Source organism: Impatiens glandulifera, chromosome 1 (assembly GCF_907164915.1).
Source record: "Impatiens glandulifera chromosome 1, dImpGla2.1, whole genome shotgun sequence".
Taxonomy (NCBI): Eukaryota; Viridiplantae; Streptophyta; class Magnoliopsida; order Ericales; family Balsaminaceae; genus Impatiens; species Impatiens glandulifera.
In genome coordinates this window covers 47,391,173-47,415,399 of record NC_061862.1, presented here as the reverse complement: position 1 = coordinate 47,415,399, position 24,227 = coordinate 47,391,173, and the positions used below count along the sequence as shown (strand labels likewise).

General features: G+C 33.3%; 1 protein-coding gene across 1 annotated transcript; it reads right to left on the bottom strand.

The window, feature by feature from the left end:
• Positions 1 to 3,894: 3,894 nt before the first annotated feature.
• On the bottom strand, positions 3,895 to 22,500 carry LOC124926927. The gene is made up of 3 exons (XM_047467262.1): positions 22,280 to 22,500; positions 4,212 to 4,455; positions 3,895 to 4,008 (listed from the first exon to the last, which is right to left on the bottom strand). Exons 1-3 carry the CDS (start codon positions 22,498 to 22,500, stop codon positions 3,895 to 3,897), a joined length of 579 nt encoding a protein of 192 aa, XP_047323218.1.
• Positions 22,501 to 24,227: the final 1,727 nt, after the last annotated feature.

Below are 24,227 nucleotides of genomic sequence, written 5' to 3'. Positions count from 1 at the left end.
AAAAATAAAAGAAAAATAAAAAATTTAATCCCTGTTGATAATAATAAAAGTTTAGAAAGAAAAAGACAATAAGATCTTTAAAACCAAACAAACTGTTAAGCTTTTAACTATAACCGAGCCTTTCGAGTTCTTTAGTTCAACAAACAAGTTCTTGATTGCTAGGCACGATGATAGAATTCAATACTCAAACGCAGCGGACATAGAGTGAGGAAATAATTCGAGGTTAAGAGAGAAGAAACCGAGGTGAGAAGAGAATACCACTAGAATTCAACTAGCGGTCCTAGAAGGGGGATGAGGACCGAGAGATAACTTAGAGCACCAAGTTCCAAAATATTCAATTCATAGCCCCCAAAAGTGGGGTGAGCATCAGCATTTAAAGAGACTGAATTACCCAAGAGTCGGTTACAAACTTGTTACAACAACTTCCCAAAATAACAGAATTTGATTTAAAGAAATATAAGAGAAGATAAAAGATGAATTATTAAACAAAACATAAAGCTGGCCCAATTGCTTCATAGGACCGAGGAGGGTGTGTTTTCTTGTTCGTGGATCGTAACATCATCTCCCCCATCAGAATTTCGTCGACCCCGACGAAGAGAGTGTTGTCTTGTTTGCCTCCTTGCGGCTAGCATCTCTGGGCATTGAATACTTATAACTTCTGCATCACCCTTCATTAAATTGATTTGTGTATGGGTATGCCTTGCAAGACCGTGTTATCCCTTCCCTTTTAAAAGAGAGTGTTAATTTTCAAAGTCCCATTTTGAAGGACCTAGAGTAATCAACCATTCGATTCCCAGCACAATATCATACCCTGTCATTGTCAATACCTTCATATTTGCTTGATAAAGCTTACCAAGAATCTGGAGCATTTGAAAGGTTTTAGAACCCGTCAATGCATGTAAGGATATGGCTAGTTCTTCCACTGCGTCAGGCTGCACAAGAGAATCATCGAGGTCTACCTCCGGAGCAGGTTTTTGGAGACTGGGGGCGACTTCTGATCATTGCCGAGACCATGAATAACTTTGATTTACACCTGTGGTTTGGTTGCCATTTTTCATCGCAAGTGTAGCATAGGCCCTTCTTTCTCTTTTCATCCATTGAGACCGGGTTCTAATTGCTTAATATGGCCCTGATTTGCACTCGAAGAGGACCCATATGATGAGCTCAGCTTTATGTATGGGGTTCTGTTCGTGCCTTTGCCAACTTGGTTTGCGTTGCTCGGAGTTGGGCAGTAGTGGTGGCTCGGCACTGTACAAATTCTCATTGCTCATTAAGGACCGATACCATTGCTTCGTTTAGAGAAATCCCGGGTAATCGCAACCTGATACAGTTTGCAATTTCCTTCCTTAGACCAGACAGTAGCAATCTATGACGTATTCCCTTGGCATGTTGTAGAGTTTTTGAGAGAGTCAACATATATTAGATTATAATATTGAACCGACCCAACTGTTTCAGATTCATCAACTGTCTCATTCGAGTGTCATGTATAGTTGGTCCGAATTGCGTCATAAGATCTCTCTTGACACGTCCCAAGATAGGGCCTCCATATGGTCTCGATTCTGTAGATAAGATCCTACCACATTCTTGCTTCGCCAGAAAAGTGAATGGGTGCAGTTTCTAGTTTCGTGGCATCCCTAGTTTTATCCACCTGGAAAAATTGCTCAGCAATTTAGCCAGCCCTCGACATCCGACCCATCAAACCGAGGAAAATCGACCTTGGTTAGCCGAAGTGGGAGGAGCATAGTGATGGTCGCGGTTCTGGCCAGGGTGCTGGGGCCTAAATGAGGAATGAACCGTGGCAAGAATTATCTTCATAGGGTCTGTGGCGGGGTTCTTGCACATTTCCAGATGCCCCGCTCTCAAAGGCTGCCATTTCTTTCTTCAGCCGCATCAAATCTTCGGTCTATGGCAGCTTGCATTTGCAGCTGTTTGTTGGGACAGGTTTTCAATAAGGGCCTTGAGGGCATCCATCTTTGATTGCTGGCGAGTTCATACCATGTTGAGAATCGCCCAGCTCTGATACCAATATGTTAAGCTTTTAACTATAATCGAGCCTTTCGAGTTCTTTAGTTCAAGAAACACGTTCTTGATTTTTAGGACCGATGATAGAATTCACTACTCAAACGCAGCGGACATAGAGTGAGGAAAGAAATTCGAGGTTAAGAGAGAAGAAATCGAGGTGATAAGAGAATACCACTAGAATACACCTAGCGGTCCTAGAAGGGGGATGAGGGCCGAGAGATAACTTAGAGCACCAAGTTCCAAAATATTCAATTCATAGACCCAAAAAGTGGGTGGACATCAGCATTTAAAGAGGTTGAATTACCCAAAAGTCGGTTACAAACTTGTTACAACAACTTTTCAAAATAACAGAATTTGGTTTTAAAGAAATATAAGAGAAGATAAAAAATGAATATTAAACAGAACATAAAGCTGGCCCAATTGCTTCATAGGACCGAGGAGGGTGTGTTTCTTGTTCGTGGATCGTAACACAAACACACTCATTAAATTACATTAGTCAATTAAATAAGCTTAAAAAAGTTAGTTAAACAAAGAATGTAAAATTTATGAAACTATGTTAGAAATTAACTTATGAGTAACAATAAAGTAGTCAAATATTATAGTGAAACGTAAGAAATGATGGACAAGAGTTATTAGACTTGCTGATTAAGTAAAATATTTATTATTTTTATTTTTATTATAATTTGTTTAGTTTCTTAATATACACATTTTTTTCTTTTTTGATGGGATACATTTAATATATATATAAATATTTTTAGTTATTATTATTATTAAAATACACTTAATAATTTCTATCTTTAAATTTATTTATTAATTATAAATATAGTTTTGTTAAATTACTGTACATATTACATACCATTATAAAGTATAAACTCATTTTATTATTATAAAAACATGTTAGGATACAATTGATTGATTTTATTTGGATAAGTTTATTTTACTGATATTTTACTTTTTAATTAAATTATGCAATTTATTAATATAAAATATTATTTATTTTAATTTTAATTAATTTTAATATTAAAAATAAATTTAAATTTATTTAAAAAAATAAAGGAAAATAAAATTTGAGAGAGAAATAATTAAGATGTAAGTATGTACAATAATTTAAAAAAAAAAGATATTTAGAATAATAAAAAAAATTTAAGAGAAAAATTATTATGTTTTTTTAATAATAATAATTGAAAGAAAAAACTTAGATGCGGTAAAAAAAAAAAATGTAAATATTAAGAAGAGGAGAAATTATTAATGAAAATAAAAAGAATCAAATGAATATTATACTTTTATCTTATATCTTTGTTCCATCCATTTATCCTTATACTTATTGATTTTTTTTAAAAATACATAATATTTATACTCAATTATTACAAGCACTTTAAAGGGGAATTAACAGTTTGACAGATGGATCCCGTAACCTCAATAGGCTGCTGTAGTTGGCCATAAGCTAGAAGAGAGGTTATCTGAAGTGATTTTGAAGCGAGTATACTAAAAATTTCAATTCTCTTGACAAGTGAAGATAAATCATTGGTGGGTTGTTCCGATCTAATTCGAAGTTGTGTTCTCTTTTTTGTTGCGCTAAGAAGGGATGGTTAAGTAACGATTAGCGGTCCATCGCCTCAAAGGGTCCCTCACAAAACACTTGTTCAAGAAATCGTTACATCCAAGGATATTAATCCACTTGGGATTTCTGGAATCACATTATAACCTCCAACCAACTAATATATTTACCTTAAAAGGGATTCCCCATACATTCCTTCCATTGATCATCTGTAAAACAGTAATCCCAACGACCAATATCCGCCGCCGTAGATAACTCCATGTCTTATATTGTCTGGCGCCATAAACTCCGGGCGTCCCCTGGCCTTTTCGAATTCACTCCCGCCCTTTCATCGCCAACCCGAAATCCGCAATCTTTGGAACTCTGTCATCAGCGATCAAGATGTTTTCTGGTTTTATATCGCAATGAATAACACCCGATTTATGAATCTTTTCCAAACAAGCAATATTCCCTTAAGGTAATGTTTAACATCTTCCTCAAGTAATCCTAGTCCACGGGTCTTGGCGATTTCATCTGCTAAGCATCCGCCAAGGCGTATTCCAAGAATATATTATAAAGAGGAACGTTGATTCCTTTTTCTGTTTTTTCATTAGTGATATCGGTCCCATATAACGGAGAATGTTTGGATGACCTTTGAATTTGGACAGCATTTGTTTCTCAATGCGGAGAGATTCGCCGTCAGAGATGATTTGACTGCCATCAATTGGGGAAGGTGATCGAAGAGAGGGGTGCCAGGGAGAGGACGGGCCTCGCTCACCATCCCAAAACCGCCGGAACCCAAAAGCTTCCCCCTTTCCCACCATTCATGAATGGGATTCACATTGTTTGCTGCTGTGTGTTGTAGAGTACTTGAATCAGATATTATGATCGATAAACTGAATGAATGAATGAATGAGAGATGATGCCTTCTATTCTTTCTTGGGAGGAGAGTACTAAAATATATACAAAATACTCTCAACTAATCACTACCCTTTTTTTCTCTTCAATTTATTTAAATAATTATTTACATTATAGAAAAATTAAGAATAATTTTGGATATTTTAATATATAAATATATTGATATATTAATTTAGGATAAAAACAACTTAATCAATAACCACCTCCTCAAATAAGCATAGATCTTACCATAATAGTAAGAGAAGGACAAAGCGGGGGATTGGTTTAATTTAAATATTTTATTCTAACTTATATCTTAATATTATATTTATAATATATATAATATATAACATTCCATATAGATAAAAAAATAATAAAAATAAAATAAAACCTATGATTAACTTAAAATCACTAAATCTCACTGTTTTCCAATCTTCTCAAATACTTCTAAATACTTTCATTGAGTTATATTATATGAAGATAAGTTGTTTTAGATGGTTCTATTTTTAGTTAATTTTATTTTTAAAACTATGATAAATAAATTATTATTTTCAACTCGTAGGTATCTATATTATTAGTAAAACAGTTAAGTACTTTCAACCAATATTTAGATTCATTAATTTGCTTGTGATTTTCTTATTACATTTTTAATAATATTAATTATTAATAATCTTATAATTTTTAGGAAAAAATTTAAGATACTACGTTTATAAGTAGTTCAATTACACGAACTACTAATAAAGATCATGTACTATAAAAAAAAAAAGCGTAGTTAAATTTATTTCATTCTTAATTTTTATTTTTTTATATTAGTTTTCTTTTTAATTTAATTTAGTTTTTTTTATCAATTTTTATTTATCATCATTCTTAAATTCTCAGAAAAATATTTAACAACTTATTTATGAATTTGTGTTTACTATAATATTTTTGTGAAGAGTTATTTATTTATTTTAATATAAACAAAAAAAATAAATAATTTTTTATTTAATTTTTGATTAATACTTATGGTAGTAGTAAGAATATTTTTTTTTGTCTAATATTTGATTTTACTATTTTGTATTTGATAAATGAGTTGCTATTATTATCCAATCTTGATATTAATTAATTTATTTTTGTGTTGAAGATTTTTTATTGTTGAAAGGATAAGTCAGTGTTATATGCAACTATGATGACAAAGCAATTTTAAAATAATTAATAAGCAATATTAATATAAGAGTAAAAACATAAAAAATATAAAATTAAAATAATTAATAATGTAAAAAATTTATATATATAATACCGTTAAAAGAAGAAGAGATAAAATATTATTATTTAATTAATAAATAATAAAAAAATTAATTACGGTTTATTAAAATAGACTAAATGAGCCTATTTTTGATTATACGTATGATTAAATGACTTTTTTAGTATATACGTCTAAATGAGCTAGTTGTATAAGTACATGAACTTTTTTCTTCTTTTAATTTATATATATATTATATATTAATAATCATATATAAGAAATACTCTATATCATAATTACATGATATTAACCATCTCTTCTCCCATTAGCTATAACTCTAAAAGAGCGGCACAATTTGTGATCGACACAATCGGCACGACAGCACAATCGACACGGCCGAGACATTAGTGGCGCAAAATTTAGTCGGTTGATTTGGTCGTCGGTTACGAGGAACGTGGTCGGAGTCACGATCGTTAGTACGTCTGACACGTTTGGCACATCGGAGGAATCATCTAGGTTTTATAAGTTGCAAAATCAAGTAACATCATTTGGGTTTGAACTAGGTCGGGAAAAAGGATCACGAAGTCTTTTGAGGTTGATTGCGGTTCAATTCTTGGTTTGTTACATATGTTATTTAGGTATTCTGTATTACTCTATTTTGTATCTGCTCTATTTGTTGCATATTCTTCTCTACTACAATAATGGGAAGAAAGAAAAAGGAACAAGCAAAGGAAGTCCAATAATTTGATTTAGAAGGTACCAAAGGATGTTGTTGTAATCTAAAATCGTAGGAAAGTAAAGGAAAATGTACATGAAAATAATAAAGGTAAAGAATCATTAATGTTCAAAGTTTCTGTGAAGTTGAAGTAGGAAAACAAGGGAAAATGAGGGAATATATGGGTATAACGAAAGAGCAAATATCACCAAACTTAAAGATCAAATCACAAGTTCCTGATGCATGCAATAAAGAAGAGATTGTGCTCAATAAAGATAAAATCTAGTAAACAAATATCCAATTGAATGTACACTACTTTTAGGATTGAAATTTACTCAAAGAAGGAAGAATATGAAAAGATAGTTATAATCCCCATGGTTTGTGCCCCATTCCATAGCTTAGCACGTGTCAAGAGACAAATGACAATATGGAAGAACTACCGCAAGAAGGATCGAGGTTCGATGTATTTCAAATTTAGTTTGCGTGTCAGACATCTTTTAAAATGAAACATTTAGTTTTTACAAGATTTTGAAAATACTTGGAGCGGTAAGAAATTAATTATGTAAAAATAATTATCACTAGTTCAAATTTTAAATATCTAGGAGGCTAGAATAACAATTTAACTTGAACCCCGAGTTAAATTATATAAAAACATAGTCAATTTAAAGATTATTATTTGAAAATCAGCGTCTCCATGAGATTTATGAAAATCATAAAATGATATGTGTACAACATATTTATTCTAGAGTTTCTAAAAAATTGTGGTTTGTTGTCTGTTTACGCTAGAGAAAGGGGGCTTCGCGTTGTGTCCTCCACGCCCGCCTAAGGACGGTCTACAAAATTCTTCTAAAATAAACAAAGTCTGGTTTTTATAAATCCAATTATAACTTCATTATTTTTAATTAGTAGTATAGGGGTCCTAAGTAAGGATAGACTTTAAATAATTGTACAAAATTATTTAAAAAGGGGTGGGGTGTGTACATGTGTGCTTCAATGTTCAAATTTAACAAAACCTGAAAATATCAAAGAGAATATTATAATTTAAAAATAAATTCCAAACGGGGTTTAGGAACTATCTCCAAAAATATAAAGATATCAGTTTTATGCCCTTCAGAATTATTTGAAAAAGGATCCGGGTTCCAAATTTACAAAAATAATTTTGGATTTTGAAACGTGGAACCAAATAGGTCTTAAGACAGTAGTCCTAATTTTGGGATTGGGTTTGGCCGATCAAGGCTCGGTCAAGACCGATGTGGTCTAGACCATGGGTCAATCGCATGGGTCAAGGGACCAAAGAGCTCGGTCTTGGGCTTGGGAGGCTCGGTTCAAAGCTCGGGTGGCTTAGTCCCAGGTCCAAGTATACCGATCTAGGTATTCTGTCACAGGGTTAAAACATCTGTCCTAGGCTAAGGGAGGCTCGGTCATAGGGTTAGGTTTATTTGTCATAGGCTAAGTGAGGCTTAGTCCTAATCATCGGTCATAGGTTAAAGGCTCTCGGGCCTAGGTTAAAATAAGATTCGGTCCTAGGTTACAAATATCGTTCCTAGCTAAGGGGAGGAATCAGTCCTAAGTCAAAAAATCTCGGTCGGGCTCCATGGTCTTGGTAGAATACAGTAAAATCTTTATTATTTTATCTCATTTGTAAATTTAATAAATTGAATTTATACATATTTTCTTAAAACAATATAATTTTTATATTTTAAAGTTGAAAAATAATTAATTATTAAATTAAATTGTAATACCGTTATTTGGAAGTATGAATTAAATTTATACATATTTTTTTACATTAATGAGCTTTTGAAATATTGCAGTTTTGATAATTAATTATGAATTAAATTGTATAATGATGTTATTTGGAAACATAATGTTTTCAGAAATTTGTATTTCTATATATGATGACAAGTGAAATACTATTATTCACGTGAATAAATTTGTAATGAATTAAATTGTGAGATAAGAGTTGGAAAATGTTGTATATCTGTCAATATTAAAAGTGAAATTCTTATTCATCTCATCAATAAATTTATGATGAATTAAATTGTATCACAATTGTAAGGAGTTGTTTTAAAGGAGGTTGGATTCTCTGCTATCAATACAAAAAAAGGGGAAGAATTAATATCCAATAATTTTAAATGAAAGCATTGAATATATTAATTGGTAAAGGGGATAAAGGGATATTGCAAAAGGGAAGAATTTATACAAGTCTCATACAAACATGGTCGAGACTCCATTTGAGGTAGAAGAGTTTGAGAAACAGGAAGCATATGTGAATATGAACTAATGAAAATGCTGAAAGGTAAGTCACATGATGAATTTTCAGTAAACTTTGACCATCTAATGAATATCCATGTATGGATTTGTATGCTCCTAATGTTTATAAAATGAAAATTAGTTATTGGATTTTAGATAGCGGTGCTAGTAAACATATAAGTTGTGATCCAAACATGATGCAAAACACCACTAAAATTATCCACACACACTCATACCATTCACCTTACTACATAAATTACACTTAAAGATGTATTTTGTATACACACTTTTCAACATAATTTTCTCTTAGTAGCCAAACTAACCAAAGTCATGAAATTGATTTTTTTTTTCATCCAAAATTTTGTGTGTTGCATAACCTGGACAATAATGATGTAGTGAGATTAGAGAAACTTTCTAGAGATCTTAGTTGTTTGAAAAATCTATGTTGATAATAAGTTTAATTTTAATTGTAGTACTTCTAGTTCTAGCCATGTTTCCATTTCACCTGATGTATGACATAGAAGACTAGGACATACTTTTGTTAATGCTATAATATATATAATATATATATATATATATATATATATATATATATATATTGTTTTATTGTCCAAGTTTAGTTTATAAGAAATATTGATTGTTTTTTCGTTCTAGCTATATTAAATAACTCTACCCTTTCAACTTTTACACATTGATGTATAGATCCTCATCAATAAACTTTCATCCTTAATACACCATTTATGCTTACTGTCGTAGATGATTATACTCGTTATACATGGACTTTTATGATACATTTTAAATCTTAAGTGACACATTTTATTGAAATTCTTTCACATGACATGCACATAATTAGTTTGATAAAAGTGCTAAAATCATTTGAACTGATAATGGTACTAAATTTACATTTTCACAATGTAACCCATTCCTTCAGAATTTGGTATTATTCATCAAAGAGTTTTGTTATATCCCACAACAAAATAGTGTTGTGAAGAGAAAACACAAACACCTATTACAACTTGTTAGGACAATTCATAATAGTCTATTCTAAAAAAGATTTGTGGCCTTTGTCCATACTTCATACAACCCATATTATCACTTACTACTCACCAAAATTTTCAATAAAATACACCCATTTCTCTGACTGTATGGTAAGAAACCAATTACACACTTCTAAACTTTTTTTGGATGTATTTGATATGCCACCAATATTATGTCACACAAAGATATTCTAAAGCCTCTAAATGCATATATCTGGAATCAAGGTCAAGAACAGAAGGCCTACAAACTATTCAATCTAGATGATCATACAATTTCTTTAATAGAGGTTTCATTTTTCATAAACATCTTTTTTTATTTGATAATAATTTATCTTCTGATATTCGAATTCCTTATACTCCTTTAGATGATGCATTCGACTTACCTACTTGAATACCCATAGAAAGATTAATTTTATGTGATATTACTCCTTCATTTACTCCACTTACATCATCAACAAATTCACTTTCTTCTAACACCTTTCCTTAATCAGATTTACACTAGACACATCTCATATTTATTGATTGGATTATGCAATGCGTTTCTTCAACCTATTTTATTGTTAGTGTCAATGGAGTCCACAGAGGCTACTTCGAGGGTGAAAACGGGGTGAGGCAGGGGACCTCCTCTCTTCTTACCTTTTCATAGCTATCATGGAGATCTTTGAGAGTATTTTCGCGATGTTCCGAAAGAGTCGTTCATACATCTTTCACCCTTTCTGTGAGGTAGATGGGGTAACCCATTTATATTTTACTGACGATTTGTTCATCCTAGTGTACACCATAGTTGTCAATAGCATCTGTAGCGCTAGCTATAGCGAATAGCGTAGCGTAGCGCCCCCTTGTAGCTATAAGGCGCAATTGGCTACACACTTTCAAATAGCGCCGTCTTTCTACCTATAGCGCCAATATCACTAATAACAATGCCCCCTTATAGCGCGCTTTTAAAAAAAATTAATATATTTATTTGACTTTTTCAAATTTCCCAAATTATCTTATTTTATTTCCTTATTTTATTATTTTTTCCTTATTTTCTTTATGACTCTTCGTCTTCTCACTATTCTTTTATTTTATTATATTCTTTTGTTCTTTTTTTCTCTTAAGCCTTTTCCAATTCTTCTATTTCTCTTCTTTTCTTTTCCAATTCTTCTCTTTCTCTTCTTTTATTTTCCAATTCTTTTCTCTCTCTTCTTTCCTATTCTCATGCCATTTTGTCTTCTACAGCCATTTTCTACAGCCAAATCGTCAACTTGCTGGTAAGTTTTTATTTGATAGTTTAGATTTATATAAGTTTTAGTAATAATTTTATATTATTTATTTATTTTGTTTTGTTTTGTTTTAGTATTGAATGGAAAACATAGAAGAATCAGGAAAAAATATAGGATGGAACTATGGGAGGATGGTTAACGTAGATAAGATTAGTGATGGGATATTGTGTAACTTTTGCCAAAAAGTTACAAAAGGTGGGATAATAAGATTTAAACAACATCTTGTTGGTGGATACAAAAATACAAAAGTGTGTCCAAAAATTCCAGCATGTGTCAAACAAACCTTAAAAGATCATTTTGAGAAAAGTTATCTCAAAAGATTATAATGGAATCCATAACTCATTTCTATGATGATGTTGAGGTAGAAGAGAAAATAAATGATATGGATTCACGTCCTAATTCATCTCGTGGAAAGCGGTTGGCGTCAATTTCTTCATTGGTAAACTCGTTAATAGTAACACAAAAAAACCCACGACAATTAGGTCCTATAAATTCTTTATTTAAGCTAGACACCAAGAATCAAACTGGAAAATCAATCCAATTTCAAGAAGTTCAGAAACAATTAAGATATGATGCCCGCTCAAAAATTTGCAAGGTGGATGTACGATGCAGGAATCGCATTCAATGTGGTTAATATGATAGTTTCAAGCCAATGATTGAAGCAATTAGACAATTTGGTCCTGGAATGAGACCACCTACATATCACGAGGTGAAAGAACCACTCATAAAGAAGGAAATTGACCATACGAAACTAATTTTTAAACAAAATGAAGTAGAAATTGCAAGGAATGGTTGTACGTTTAATGACTGATGGATGGAGAGATAGAAAAGGGAGATCTCTTATCAATTTCTTGATGAACACCCCAAAAGGTAGCATGTTTATTGAATCCATTGATGCATCTAACTACTCTCACACTGGTGAGAAAATGTTTGAGTTACTGACAAATTTGTGCAAAAAATTGGAGTACATACTATTGTTCAAGTGGTCACCGACAATGCATCAATAATGTTTATGCCGGTAATTTTTTAACATACTAAATTATATCTTTTAATGTTTAGTAATTTGATAGTCTAATTCAATAACTTATTATGTTATTGTATTTTATTAGAAAGAAGTTGATGGTGACATATCCAAACTTGTATTGGGCCCCCTTGTGCCGCACATTGTTTGGATTTGATGTTTGAAGACATATTCAAAATGAAGGATTTGAAGAGAGCACTTGAACGAGTCATTAGTGTTAATGGATATATATATATATATATATATATAACTGAACTATGTTGTTGAACATGATGAGAGACCTTATTAGACCAGCTAAAACACGTTTTGTAACCGCATTCTTAACTATGAGAAGCTTTCAGCAGATAAACAAAATTTGAGAAAATGTTTACTTTTAAAAATTGGAGCAAAAGAAAATTCGCAAAAGAACAGACGGGTAAGCAAGCACAAAAAGTTCTATTGATGCCTTCATTTTGGAATTCAATCATTTATGCTATGAAAGTCGGTGGACCATTATTGGAGGTACTTCGGTTGGTAAATGGGGAGAAGAAACCTGCTATGGGTTATATATATAAGGCAATGAATAGAGCTAAAGAGAAATAGAAAAAGAATTTGATAATAATGAAGATAAATACAAATATGTTTTTGAGGTAATTGATAAAATATAGCAATACGGCTTCATCAAGACTTGAACTCTGAATTCTTTTATTCAAATACTTAGATAGAACAGGATGAGGAAGTTATTACTGGGTTGTATAATGCAATCAGGAGGCGACTAATGATCCTGAAACTGAGAGAACAATTCACGCTAGATTGTTAAAGTATAAACAAGTTGAAGGACTTTTTGGAAAGAAAGTTGTAGTCGAAATGAGAAAGGTTCCATCACTAGGTAAAAAAAAATATTTTATTTATTCTTTTAACTTTAATTAGAAAAATTGGAAGTTATAGAACAATTGATATTATATAGCTGCATGGTGGAACTCATATGGAGCTTCGACACCAAAATTGCAAATACTCGCCCAAAAGATACTCAGTCTCACTTGTAGCTCTTCTGGTTGTGAGCGCAATTGGTTAGTGTTTGAACATGTAAGTATAATAGTTATAATATCACTATCACAGTATCACTTATTTAAAAACTCAATATTATCTTGATAAAACTATACAAATAAATGCAGCTTCATTCCAAGAAAAGGAATAGATTGGAACAAAAACGCCTAAATGATTTGGTGTTCATAAAGTACAATAGAGCTTTGAAGCGTCGATATGATAGCCGTGATATCATCGATCCTATTATATTAAGTGAACCAGATGATGAAAACAATTGGTTGATAGGGATACTAATGAAGAGCGTGACTTTGTTCATGATGGTGATGATTTGACTTGGCAAGATGTAGCCGATATTCTGGAGTTGATGAAGCTCATTATACATTGAGGCAATCAAATACAACTTCATCTACACCTTTAAGAAGCTCGAAGGCAATAACATCTAAGTCAAGGGGGAAAAGACCAATAGAAACATCTAACTCATTTAACCTTTTAGATGAAGAAGATGAATTTGATTTCGATGAAAAAAATGAAGAAGAGAATGATGCTGAACATTATGCAATTTCAAATGAAGAAGATAATCTCGATCTTGATAAAGAAAATGATAACAATGAATTTTAGATTATGTTTTGAACTTTTTGTAGTTTAAGAATGAATGGTTTTTATGTTTTAAACTTTTAATTTTGTAATATTTTTTATTTTTGATATTTACATGTTTTAACGCTTTATTTTCAAATAGCCCTCGCTACACTATTCGGTTTACGTTATAGTCATGAGAAGCTTTGGCGCTATTTAGCGGTATACGCTATTGACAACTATGGGGTACACTGACATTAATTCCATTAAAACTATTAGGGTTGCACTAACGTTTTTTTTCCGAGGTTACAAGTCTTACTATTAACGAAAGCAAAAGTATGGCATTTTACGGAGGCGTGAACAATGAAACAAAGCAGGACATCTTCAACATCATGGGCATAGCGGAAGGCAGTTTTCCCATAAGGTATTTATGGATTCTGTTAACTGTGAAACAGATTGAGATATCACACTGCAAGCTGCTGATTGAAAAGCTATAAAACATGATATCTGGCCGGGCAACGAAGAAGCTTTCTTATGTAGGGAGGATTGAGCTTATCAAGAGTGTAGTCATGAGCATAGTTGGTTACTAGGCGCAGTAGACTGTCATTCCGAAAAAAGTAATGAAGAAACTTGTAACGATGATGAGGAACTTCATTTGAGGCAGTAGCGGAAGAGGAGGAAAGAAAGTCAAATGGACCTCTCTCTGCAAACCGAAGGAGGAGGGAGGCATCGACCTTAAGAACTGTGTCGAGTGGAACAAAACTCTACCCTTCAAACATCTGTGGGCAATGGAATGCAACCAGGAATCACTATGAATCAAATGGGTACACACGAGATTTATGAAACACGAAACCAATATCTGGACTTGTAGAATCAATGAAGGTATGAGCTGGTCTCTGAAAAAAATTCATAAACTAAGAAATGATATTGCAGATCTTTTCGACATGCGACTAGGGGACGGGAAAGACACATTATTCTGGCACGACCCTTAGTTTGAAAACCAGCCAATCATTCATAAGGAGGAGTTCAAAAATACTCGCATCAGAATGGACTGTGTAGTGGAGAAAATCAAAGACATTAAAGACGAGAATTGGGAATCAATCCTGAGAAGAGTTCTAGAGGCACATAGGATACTATATCACATAAGTAACATACAACTTCACGACAGACCCTCCGTTAATGAGTGGAAAACTAAGGAAAATAGGAAGCTGATTTCAAAGAGAATATGGGAGGCAACCCAGAAAAAAGCACAGAAAGTAGAATGAGCTCCTCTTGTATGGTCAACCAAGATCATTCCGTGATACCAGGTCATCCTATGGCTCGCCTTCTAAGAAAGACTCAACACTCGAGACTTGCATCAGCAAGTATATGAGTCTACCAGAGCTGAGTTGTCTTCTATGCAACAGAAACGAAGAAATCATTGATCATCTATTTGTGAGCTATAGTATCGCATCGGAACTTTGGGATAGATTTGCAAAGAGCATGGAGCTGTTCTGTTTCCCGAATGAATGAAAAGAAATTAAAGAGGTAGCAATGCTCAAAGCCAAAGAAAACAAATTCGCAACAAATGTATTCAAGTGCGGCTTTAGAGCACTGGTATACAATATCTGGCAGGAGAGAAATGCAAGAGTTTATGGCAGAACCCGCAGGAGCATCGAAGAGCTGTGGAGAGATATCGTCTCAGATTGCGGTGCCCTCGCAGGAACTTGGAGGATAATTCCAAATAAGGAGCAAATTGTAACATATGTAGAAGTTGGAATCTACCTTTTACAAAAATCACTAGAATTGAAATCATTGTAATGAGATAATACGTTTACGTTCTTTGTTTTTTTAGCTTTTATTTAGAAACTGTTACGAACTCAAAATCGTTCTAGGCTTGTCTAGGATGATCCCTTAAAACTCTTGATTTTTTCCCTTTTTTGGGAATTTTTATTGAAATAACGCTAAGTCGTTTTTTCTCCCAAAAGAAATACACACCTACTACTTACCCATATATGAAATTTTTGGCACAATTATCTATCTTATAGATCCAAATTGGATACAATTAATGAAAGAAAAAGTTCAGGCCTTAAAGCATAATAATACTTGATAGGTTAAAAATAATTAATTAATCTCGACGTGTTATAAATAAAATAAAAGTAATAAAAATAAATAAGACTAATGGCCTAAGCCGGTATGACGTTTAGATACTAATTTTGTGTTTTTATATTTTGTAAAAAAATGAAAAAAAAATTCCTGAGGGTTCGCCGGAAACCACCATGAACGGCAGAAGATGGGTCCAACGCTGAACCGGAGCTGGCAACCATCGGTCGATAAGAGGATCGGAGCGGGTTGGATTGGTAAAGGGGCAAGTCAACCCAGGCTGGTTGGGTTAACTTGTGGGTAAGTCAAGGGTAAAAATTACATGCATGCACATGCATGTGGAGGTATAATCAAATTTCCCTTATTCATGGTGTCCTTAGTAGCGATTTTAGTACCAACTTCTAGTATGCATGCTTCAACTCTTCATTCCAACTTCCAAGGCAGAACGACATGATCAACTTCCCTTTCACTAATCATAACTAAGACTATTGTTAGAAAAGAGATAAATTGTATTAGAATGTTATATTGAATTACATAAGTTATGTCAATTATATAGACATTACATTGAGCTTATAAGAAACCTAATATAATAATATAAGATAATAGTGCTATTATCAAATTTTATCATATTGTGAATTTGTGATAATATATTACAGATACATTATTTTAATATAATAATGATATTATCACAATTTATAATAATGTAATAATATTTTACATATATATTATCTAATATTATAATATCCCTCCTCAAACTCAAGATGAAAAACACTTGAACAACTTGAGGTTGAATACGATCGAGATGTTGATGATGTATTCTTCAAACTTCAGAAACTCGTGAGCTCCATCCAGTTAGAGGATGTCAATATGTTCACTGATAAACCAACGAAGAAGTCAAAATTCATGGGCATTAAATACTGGTGGTGAAATAACAACTAAATGAACTCCGAAGTTACTCGTGAGTCTCGAGATCCATCCAATGACGGGGATGTCCATGTGTTACATAAAATAAAAACCAATGAAGAGGTGGAATCCCATTGGCATAAAATGCTTGGCTGAATCAACAACTAAAATCAAAACTCGGAGAATATGAATGCCGAAGAAATAAAAAATTAACAAAATTATTTAAAAAGAAAAAAATTATTAAAATAATAATAATAATTAATAAAGCATTATTAAAGTCCTCCATCAATTACTAAAGTAACCGTTCATGAAGTCAGCGGAAGACTTGATTTTGTAGCTCAAGAAGAAAACTTTAGCTTTAATACCGTGTTAGAAAAGAGAAATATTGTATTGAAATGATATTTTGAATTACATAAGTTATGTCTATTATATATACATTACATTAAGATTATAATAAAACTAATATAATAATATAAGATAATATTGATATTATCACAATTTATCATATTTTGATAATATCTTACAGATATTTATTTTAATATAATATTTATAGCATCACAATTTATAATATTGTGATAATATCTTACATATATATATATATTATCTTATATTCTAACAACTATGAGACCAAATCGAGTTAATGAGTAACCAAAAGGTTAGCATTGAGCGTGGCTACAAATGGTTTTTAAACCCCGAGGTGTCAATCTAATTTGCATCTAAAAGTAAGTGGTGTATCAACCGAAGCAACTAAGAGCCACTCGGGTTCTATCAACAAGAGTCGAGCTAGGGTGCACCAAAAGTTTCTCATGAATTATCCAAATGATCAAAAGAAGCAAATGAATAACTTGGTACTAGCTTTGAAACGTAATTCAACCTCTATATAATGGGAGAGCCATTTGAAGAATAGTGTATGTCGTAAGAGCTAAGTAAAGGTAGGTTAGACTTCAAATGACGAAACATTTAGCTACAAATTCCATTAGACACATATGAACTATCAAATTGACGGTTTAAGAACTAACTACCAATTGATATTAGCCTCAGTCCATCATGGATGGTGTATCTATGGAGAAAAAGCCCGCAACCCGACTATATCAAGTTTAGGGCATCAAAGCTTCAACCGAAGATTAATAAATCTAGGATGCACCATACGAGTTAAACTAGCAATAAAATTAAAGGTGTGATCACCAACTACTCGTACATATCAGTCATAGTACGTTATTCGATATATGTCGACCAATAGATACCACGCGACACGGTAATCATTGATAAAGATTCATAATATTTAACGACCGATGAGGAATTCTATATTGCCAAATGAGGTGAATGATCTACCAAAATAAAGCCTTAGAGGATATCTTTCTAATTAACCCAACCTCAACCTCGGAAACTCCCTAGGCACCCTAGCCAAGTCCTTAAACTTCAGATCCCAAGTTTCTTAATTAACTAACATATAGGGTTAGGCTTAGGTATTTAAGCTAAGATTTCTCTTATATCTGAGAAGGACCTTAACCTAGATTGCAAAGATATTAGAGCTAGGGTTGTTCATCGATTCAGTTTTTGACTTATTCGAGTTTTTGGTTCGGGTTTTTCAAATATTTATTTTTTTAAGAAAGTTTGAAAACCGAACCAATTTAAATAAATTCGAATTCGGTTTATTACTAGTGAAATAGCTAGATATGTGAATAATTTAGATATTCTTAAAGTTAAAGATGAGGTGGGCAACTAGAAGGACCATAAAGGTAGGAAGGTGGACGACTAAAAAAAAGGGTAAAAATGAGAGATTATGGATTTATTGAATTATTGGGGAGGCCCATAATGTTTTCATATATAATATTGTAATGTCCCTAGAAACGGTCATCTCTACCTCTTGGTCCCATATCTTAGCACGTATCACGATGAGGCGGACACGTGGCAATATAGGGGAAATATCATATCGCAGGATGGCTTGAGGTTCGATCCGTTTCAACCTTGGTTTGTGTGTTAGGATCCTTTTAAAATGAAACATTTAGTTTTTAAAAAATATTGATAATACCTGGAGCAGAAGAAATTTATTATGTAAAATAATTAATCTTTCGTTCAAATTTAAATAATCTTGGAGGCTAAATAACAATTTAACTTAAACCCGGTTTAAATTAATCAAACATAACTAATCTAAAAAGAATATTTATTTGAAATCAGAGTCGTCAAGAGATTTTATGAAAATAAATAAAATGATATATGTAAAAACGTATTTCGAGTACTAGAGTTTTTGAAAAAATGGTGGTTCGTTGTCTGTTTATGTTGGGAAAGGGCTTTCATGCTATGTCCTATGGGCCCGCCTAAGAACGGTTTTCGAAAATTCTTCTAAAATAAACAAAATATGGCTTTTATAAATCCAACTATAACATTTATTACCTTTAATTAGTATTCCAAGAGTCTTAAACAAGGATGAACTTTAAGTAATTGTACAAAATTATTTAAAAAGGGTGTGTACATGTTACGCTGGTATTCAAATTTAACAAAACCTGAAAATATTAGAGAAAATGTTAGAATTTAAAAATAAATTCTAAACGGGGTCTTATCGAAAGCATTGGTTTAGGAAACACCCTAAAAATATAAAAATATCATTTTCTGACCTTTTGGAATTATTTGAAAATGGGTTCGGGTTCCAAAATTATAAAAATAATTTTGGATTTTGAAAAGTGGAACCAAATAGGCCTTAGGACCGAAGTCCTAGGTTCTGGATTTGGTTGGGTCGATCTAGACTCGGTCGGGCTCGGTCAAGATTGGGGTGGTTTATACCGTGCCTCGGTCGCATGGGTCAAGGGACTGGAGAGCTCGGTCCTAGGCTCAGGAGGCTCGGTCTGAAACTTGGATGGCACGGTCGAAGACTAAGGAGGGTCGGTCCCAGGTCTAGTCTACCGGTCTAGGTGCTCGTTCCTAGTCTTAGGTAGCCATCGATCTTAGGTTTAGGGTTATGGTTAGGTTTACCCGTCCTAGTCTAAGTGAGGGCTCAGTCCTAGGGTTAGAAACATCGGTCCTAGGCTATGAGGAAAGTTCGGTCCTAGGGTTAGAAACACCGGTCCTAGGCTAAGAGGAGGGCTCGATCCTAGGGTTAGAAATATCGGTCCTATGCTTAGAGGAGGGCTTGGTCCTAGGTCAATTTCTTAGTCGACTTTCACGGTCCTAGGTTCGAAAAATCTGTCCTAGGGCTTGGTCCTATATGAATAAACCGGTCCTAGGATCCACGGTCAATGTGCGTTTTCTCGATCCCTGCTGAAGAACATGACCGAGGATCTTTGGTCCCAGGCTAAACCATAGGACCGAGTGTTTTTGTTTTGGTCCAAAATTTCTGAAGTCCATAACTTTTGATTGCGATCATGAAATTATGATGCGTAAACTACAGTAAGTTCATAAGTTCATATGATCATGAAGACCACAAAATCCCTAACATAAATCACAATTTTGAAATCCTTACAATGATCAGTTTTAAAACACAATTTCTAGATCAAATTTTGGGATCTTTCAAATTAGGTCATTTCAAGGCCGGGTTTTTGTTCCATTAATTTTGAAATAATTATCATTAAAACAATTTTTGAAGATTGAATCAAAATCCAAAAAATTTCAAAATAATATTTGTTCGAAGTGGTGAAACAGTTGTTTGAAATTCATTTTAACATGTTAAAAACATGTATAACAACTAATTTAATCAAAAAACTCGGATTAAAACCAAGAAAACATATTTTTAAAATTTAATTTTATGCTTGAATTTTAAAATTTCAGTTTTATCAAATATGATTACAGTTGCTTGCAAATCATTCTAACATGTTAACAAACATGTATAACAATGGCTAGGTCGCGATTCCGGTGAGCCCTACGTCCCAACGAAAAAGAAGACTTAAACGACGTTGTTTCGTTTGATGATGTCCGCGTTTCGTTGGGAGATCAATGGCTTGACTAACGGGGTTAGTCAATCCCGTTAGTTGATCCAGTGCGGTTATTTGCGCGTTAAATCCGTTGTAGCGGGGCCTAGAGCATTTTGGGCTGTTGGATGAGATTTGAGCGCTCATCTAATGGTCCAAAATCTTCCTACAAAGATTAAAAATAATTTCTGTTACACAAGATTATTAGATTTCATTTTTATTTAAAGAGTTTATCAAAATCGATTTTTAATTCCTTTTAAATTCATTTTATCATCAAATAATTAACATTTTATCATCAAATAATTAACGATCGAACTCCTGTCCTTAGTTGAATCCTTTCACCATAGTTTCCATACCCTGCAAAAAAAATATTAATCAATTAAAATGGAACTACCTAACTAACAAACTAATTAAACAAAGAAACTTAATCAAAACTTAATTTTGAAAACTATTTTGTCAAAACTATATAACTAACTTCTAAATTAACTAATTGATTCATTAAAAATATAAACTAGAAAATTGCAGAGTAAAAAATAGCCACACAACCCCATTTATAGCTTTAACCTTGTTTTGATTCTTATTATTTATTTGTCTCTTTTAACCCTCATTTTTTTTCTTATAAGAATTCAATCACAGTTATCACAAAATATATATTAATTAATTAATTTATTTGTTTTCATATTATCTAGTGTACTATATTTATCTATTTATCCCTTATAGGGTTATTTTAAAATATCCAAAATTTAATTAAACAAAATTTAATTAAATTGGAACCCAATGGATGACATTATAGAGATGGTTGGCTTGAGATTATATATAATTATAAATGGGGTAAAAAGCAAGTCTACAAACATTATTTTAATATTAAAATGTTAAATTTAAATATATATTTAGAATTTTAAAAAATAATTGAATAAAATAAAATAAAAATCGGTTCATAATCTACTTTTACAAAAAAAAAAAATTGTGAAAATTATAGTAAATTATGAGATATAGACTACTAAAATAAAAAAATTCAAAATATCTAAAGATAAATAATTAAAAATAAAAGAAAAATAAAAAATTTAATCCCTGTTGATAATAATAAAAGTTTAGAAAGAAAAAGACAATAAGATCTTTAAAACCAAACAAACTGTTAAGCTTTTAACTATAACCGAGCCTTTCGAGTTCTTTAGTTCAACAAACAAGTTCTTGATTGCTAGGCACGATGATAGAATTCAATACTCAAACGCAGCGGACATAGAGTGAGGAAATAATTCGAGGTTAAGAGAGAAGAAACCGAGGTGAGAAGAGAATACCACTAGAATTCAACTAGCGGTCCTAGAAGGGGGATGAGGACCGAGAGATAACTTAGAGCACCAAGTTCCAAAATATTCAATTCATAGCCCCCAAAAGTGGGGTGAGCATCAGCATTTAAAGAGACTGAATTACCCAAGAGTCGGTTACAAACTTGTTACAACAACTTCCCAAAATAACAGAATTTGATTTTAAAGAAATATAAGAGAAGATAAAAGATGAATTATTAAACAAAACATAAAGCTGGCCCAATTGCTTCATAGGACCGAGGAGGGTGTGTTTTCTTGTTCGTGGATCGTAACATCATCTCCCCCATCAGAATTTCGTCGACCCCGACGAAGAGAGTGTTGTCTTGTTTGCCTCCTTGCTGCTAGCATCTCTGGGCATTGAATACTTATAACTTCTGCATCACCCTTCATTAAATTGATTTGTGTATGGGGTATGCCTTGCAAGACCGTGGTTATCCCTTCCCTTTTAAAAGAGAGTGTTAATTTTTCAAAGTCCCATTTTGAAGGACCTAGAGTAATCAACCATTCGATTCCCAGCACAATATCATACCCTGTCATTGTCAATACCTTCATATTTGCTTGATAAAGCTTACCAAGAATCTGGAGCATTTGAAAGGTTTTAGAACCCGTCAATGCATGTAAGGATATGGCTAGTTCTTCCACTGCGTCAGGCTGCACAAGAGAATCATCAAGGTCTACCTCCGGAGCAGGTTTTTGGAGACTTGGGGGCGACTTCTTGATCATTGGCCGAGACCATGAATAACTTTGATTTACACCTGTGGTTTGGTTGCCATTTTTCATCGCAAGTGTAGCATAGGCCCTTCTTTCTCTTTTCATCCATTGAGACCGGGTCTAATTGCTTAATATGGCCCTGATTTGCACTCGAAGAGGACCCATATGATGAGCTCAGCTTTATGTATGGGGTTCTGTTCGTGCCTTGCCAACTTGGTTTGACGTTGCTCGGATTGGGCAGTAGTGGTGGCTCGGCACTGTACAAATTCTCATTGCTCATTAAGGACCGATACATTGCTTCGTTTAGAGAATCCGGGAATCGCAACCTGATACAGTTTGCAATTTCCTTCCTTAGACCAGACAAGTAGCAATCTATGACGTATTCCCTTGGCATGTTGTAGAGTTTTTGAGAGATCAACATATATTGCAGATTATAATATTGAACCGACCCAACCTGTTTCAGATTCATCAACTGTCTCATTCGAGTGTCATGTATAGTTGGTCCGAATTGCGTCATAAGATCTCTCTTGAACACGTCCCAAGATAGGGCCTCCATATGGTCTCGATTCTGTAGATAAGATCCATACCACATTCTTGCTTCGCCAGAAAAGTGAATGGGTGCAGTTTCTAGTTTCGTGGCATCCCTAGTTTTATCCACCTTGAAAAATTGCTCAGCAGATATTAGCCAGCCCTCGACATCCGACCCATCAAACCGAGGAAAATCGACCTTGGTTAGCCGAGTGGGAGGAGCATAGTGATGGTCGCGGTTCTGGCCAGGGTGCTGGGGCCTAAATGAGGAATGACCGTGGCAAGAATTATCTTCATAGGGTCTGTGGCGGGGTTCTTGCACATTTCCAGATGCCCCGCTCTCAAAGGCTGCCATTCTTTCTTCAGCCGCATCAAATCTTCGGTCTATGGCAGCTTGCATTGCAGCTGTTTGTTGGGACATGTTTTCAATAAGGGCCTTGAGGGCATCCATCTTTGATTGCTGGCGAGTTCATACCATGTTGAGAATCGCCCAGCTCTGATACCAATATGTTAAGCTTTTAACTATAATCGAGCCTTTCGAGTTCTTTAGTTCAAGAAACAAGTTCTTGATTTTTAGGACCGATGATAGAATTCAATACTCAAACGCAGCGGACATAGAGTGAGGAAAGAATTCGAGGTTAAGAGAGAAGAAATCGAGGTGATAAGAGAATACCACTAGAATACACCTAGCGGTCCTAGAAGGGGGATGAGGGCCGAGAGATAACTTAGAGCACCAAGTTCCAAAATATTCAATTCATAGACCCAAAAAGTGGGTGGACATCAGCATTTAAAGAGGTTGAATTACCCAAAAGTCGGTTACAAACTTGTTACAACAACTTTTCAAAATAACAGAATTTGGTTTTAAAGAAATATAAGAGAAGATAAAAAATGAATTATTAAACAGAACATAAAGCTGGCCCAATTGCTTCATAGGACCGAGGAGGGTGTGTTTTCTTGTTCGTGGATCGTAACACAAACACACTCATTAAATTACATTAGTCAATTAAATAAGCTTAAAAAAGTTAGTTAAACAAAGAATGTAAAATTTATGAAACTATGTTAGAAATTAAATTATGAGTAACAATAAAGTAGTCAAATATTTATAGTGAAACGGTAAGAAATGATGGACAAGAGTTATTAGACTTGCTGATTAAGTAAAATATTTATTTATTTTTTATTTTTATTAATAATTTGTTTAGTTTCTTAATATA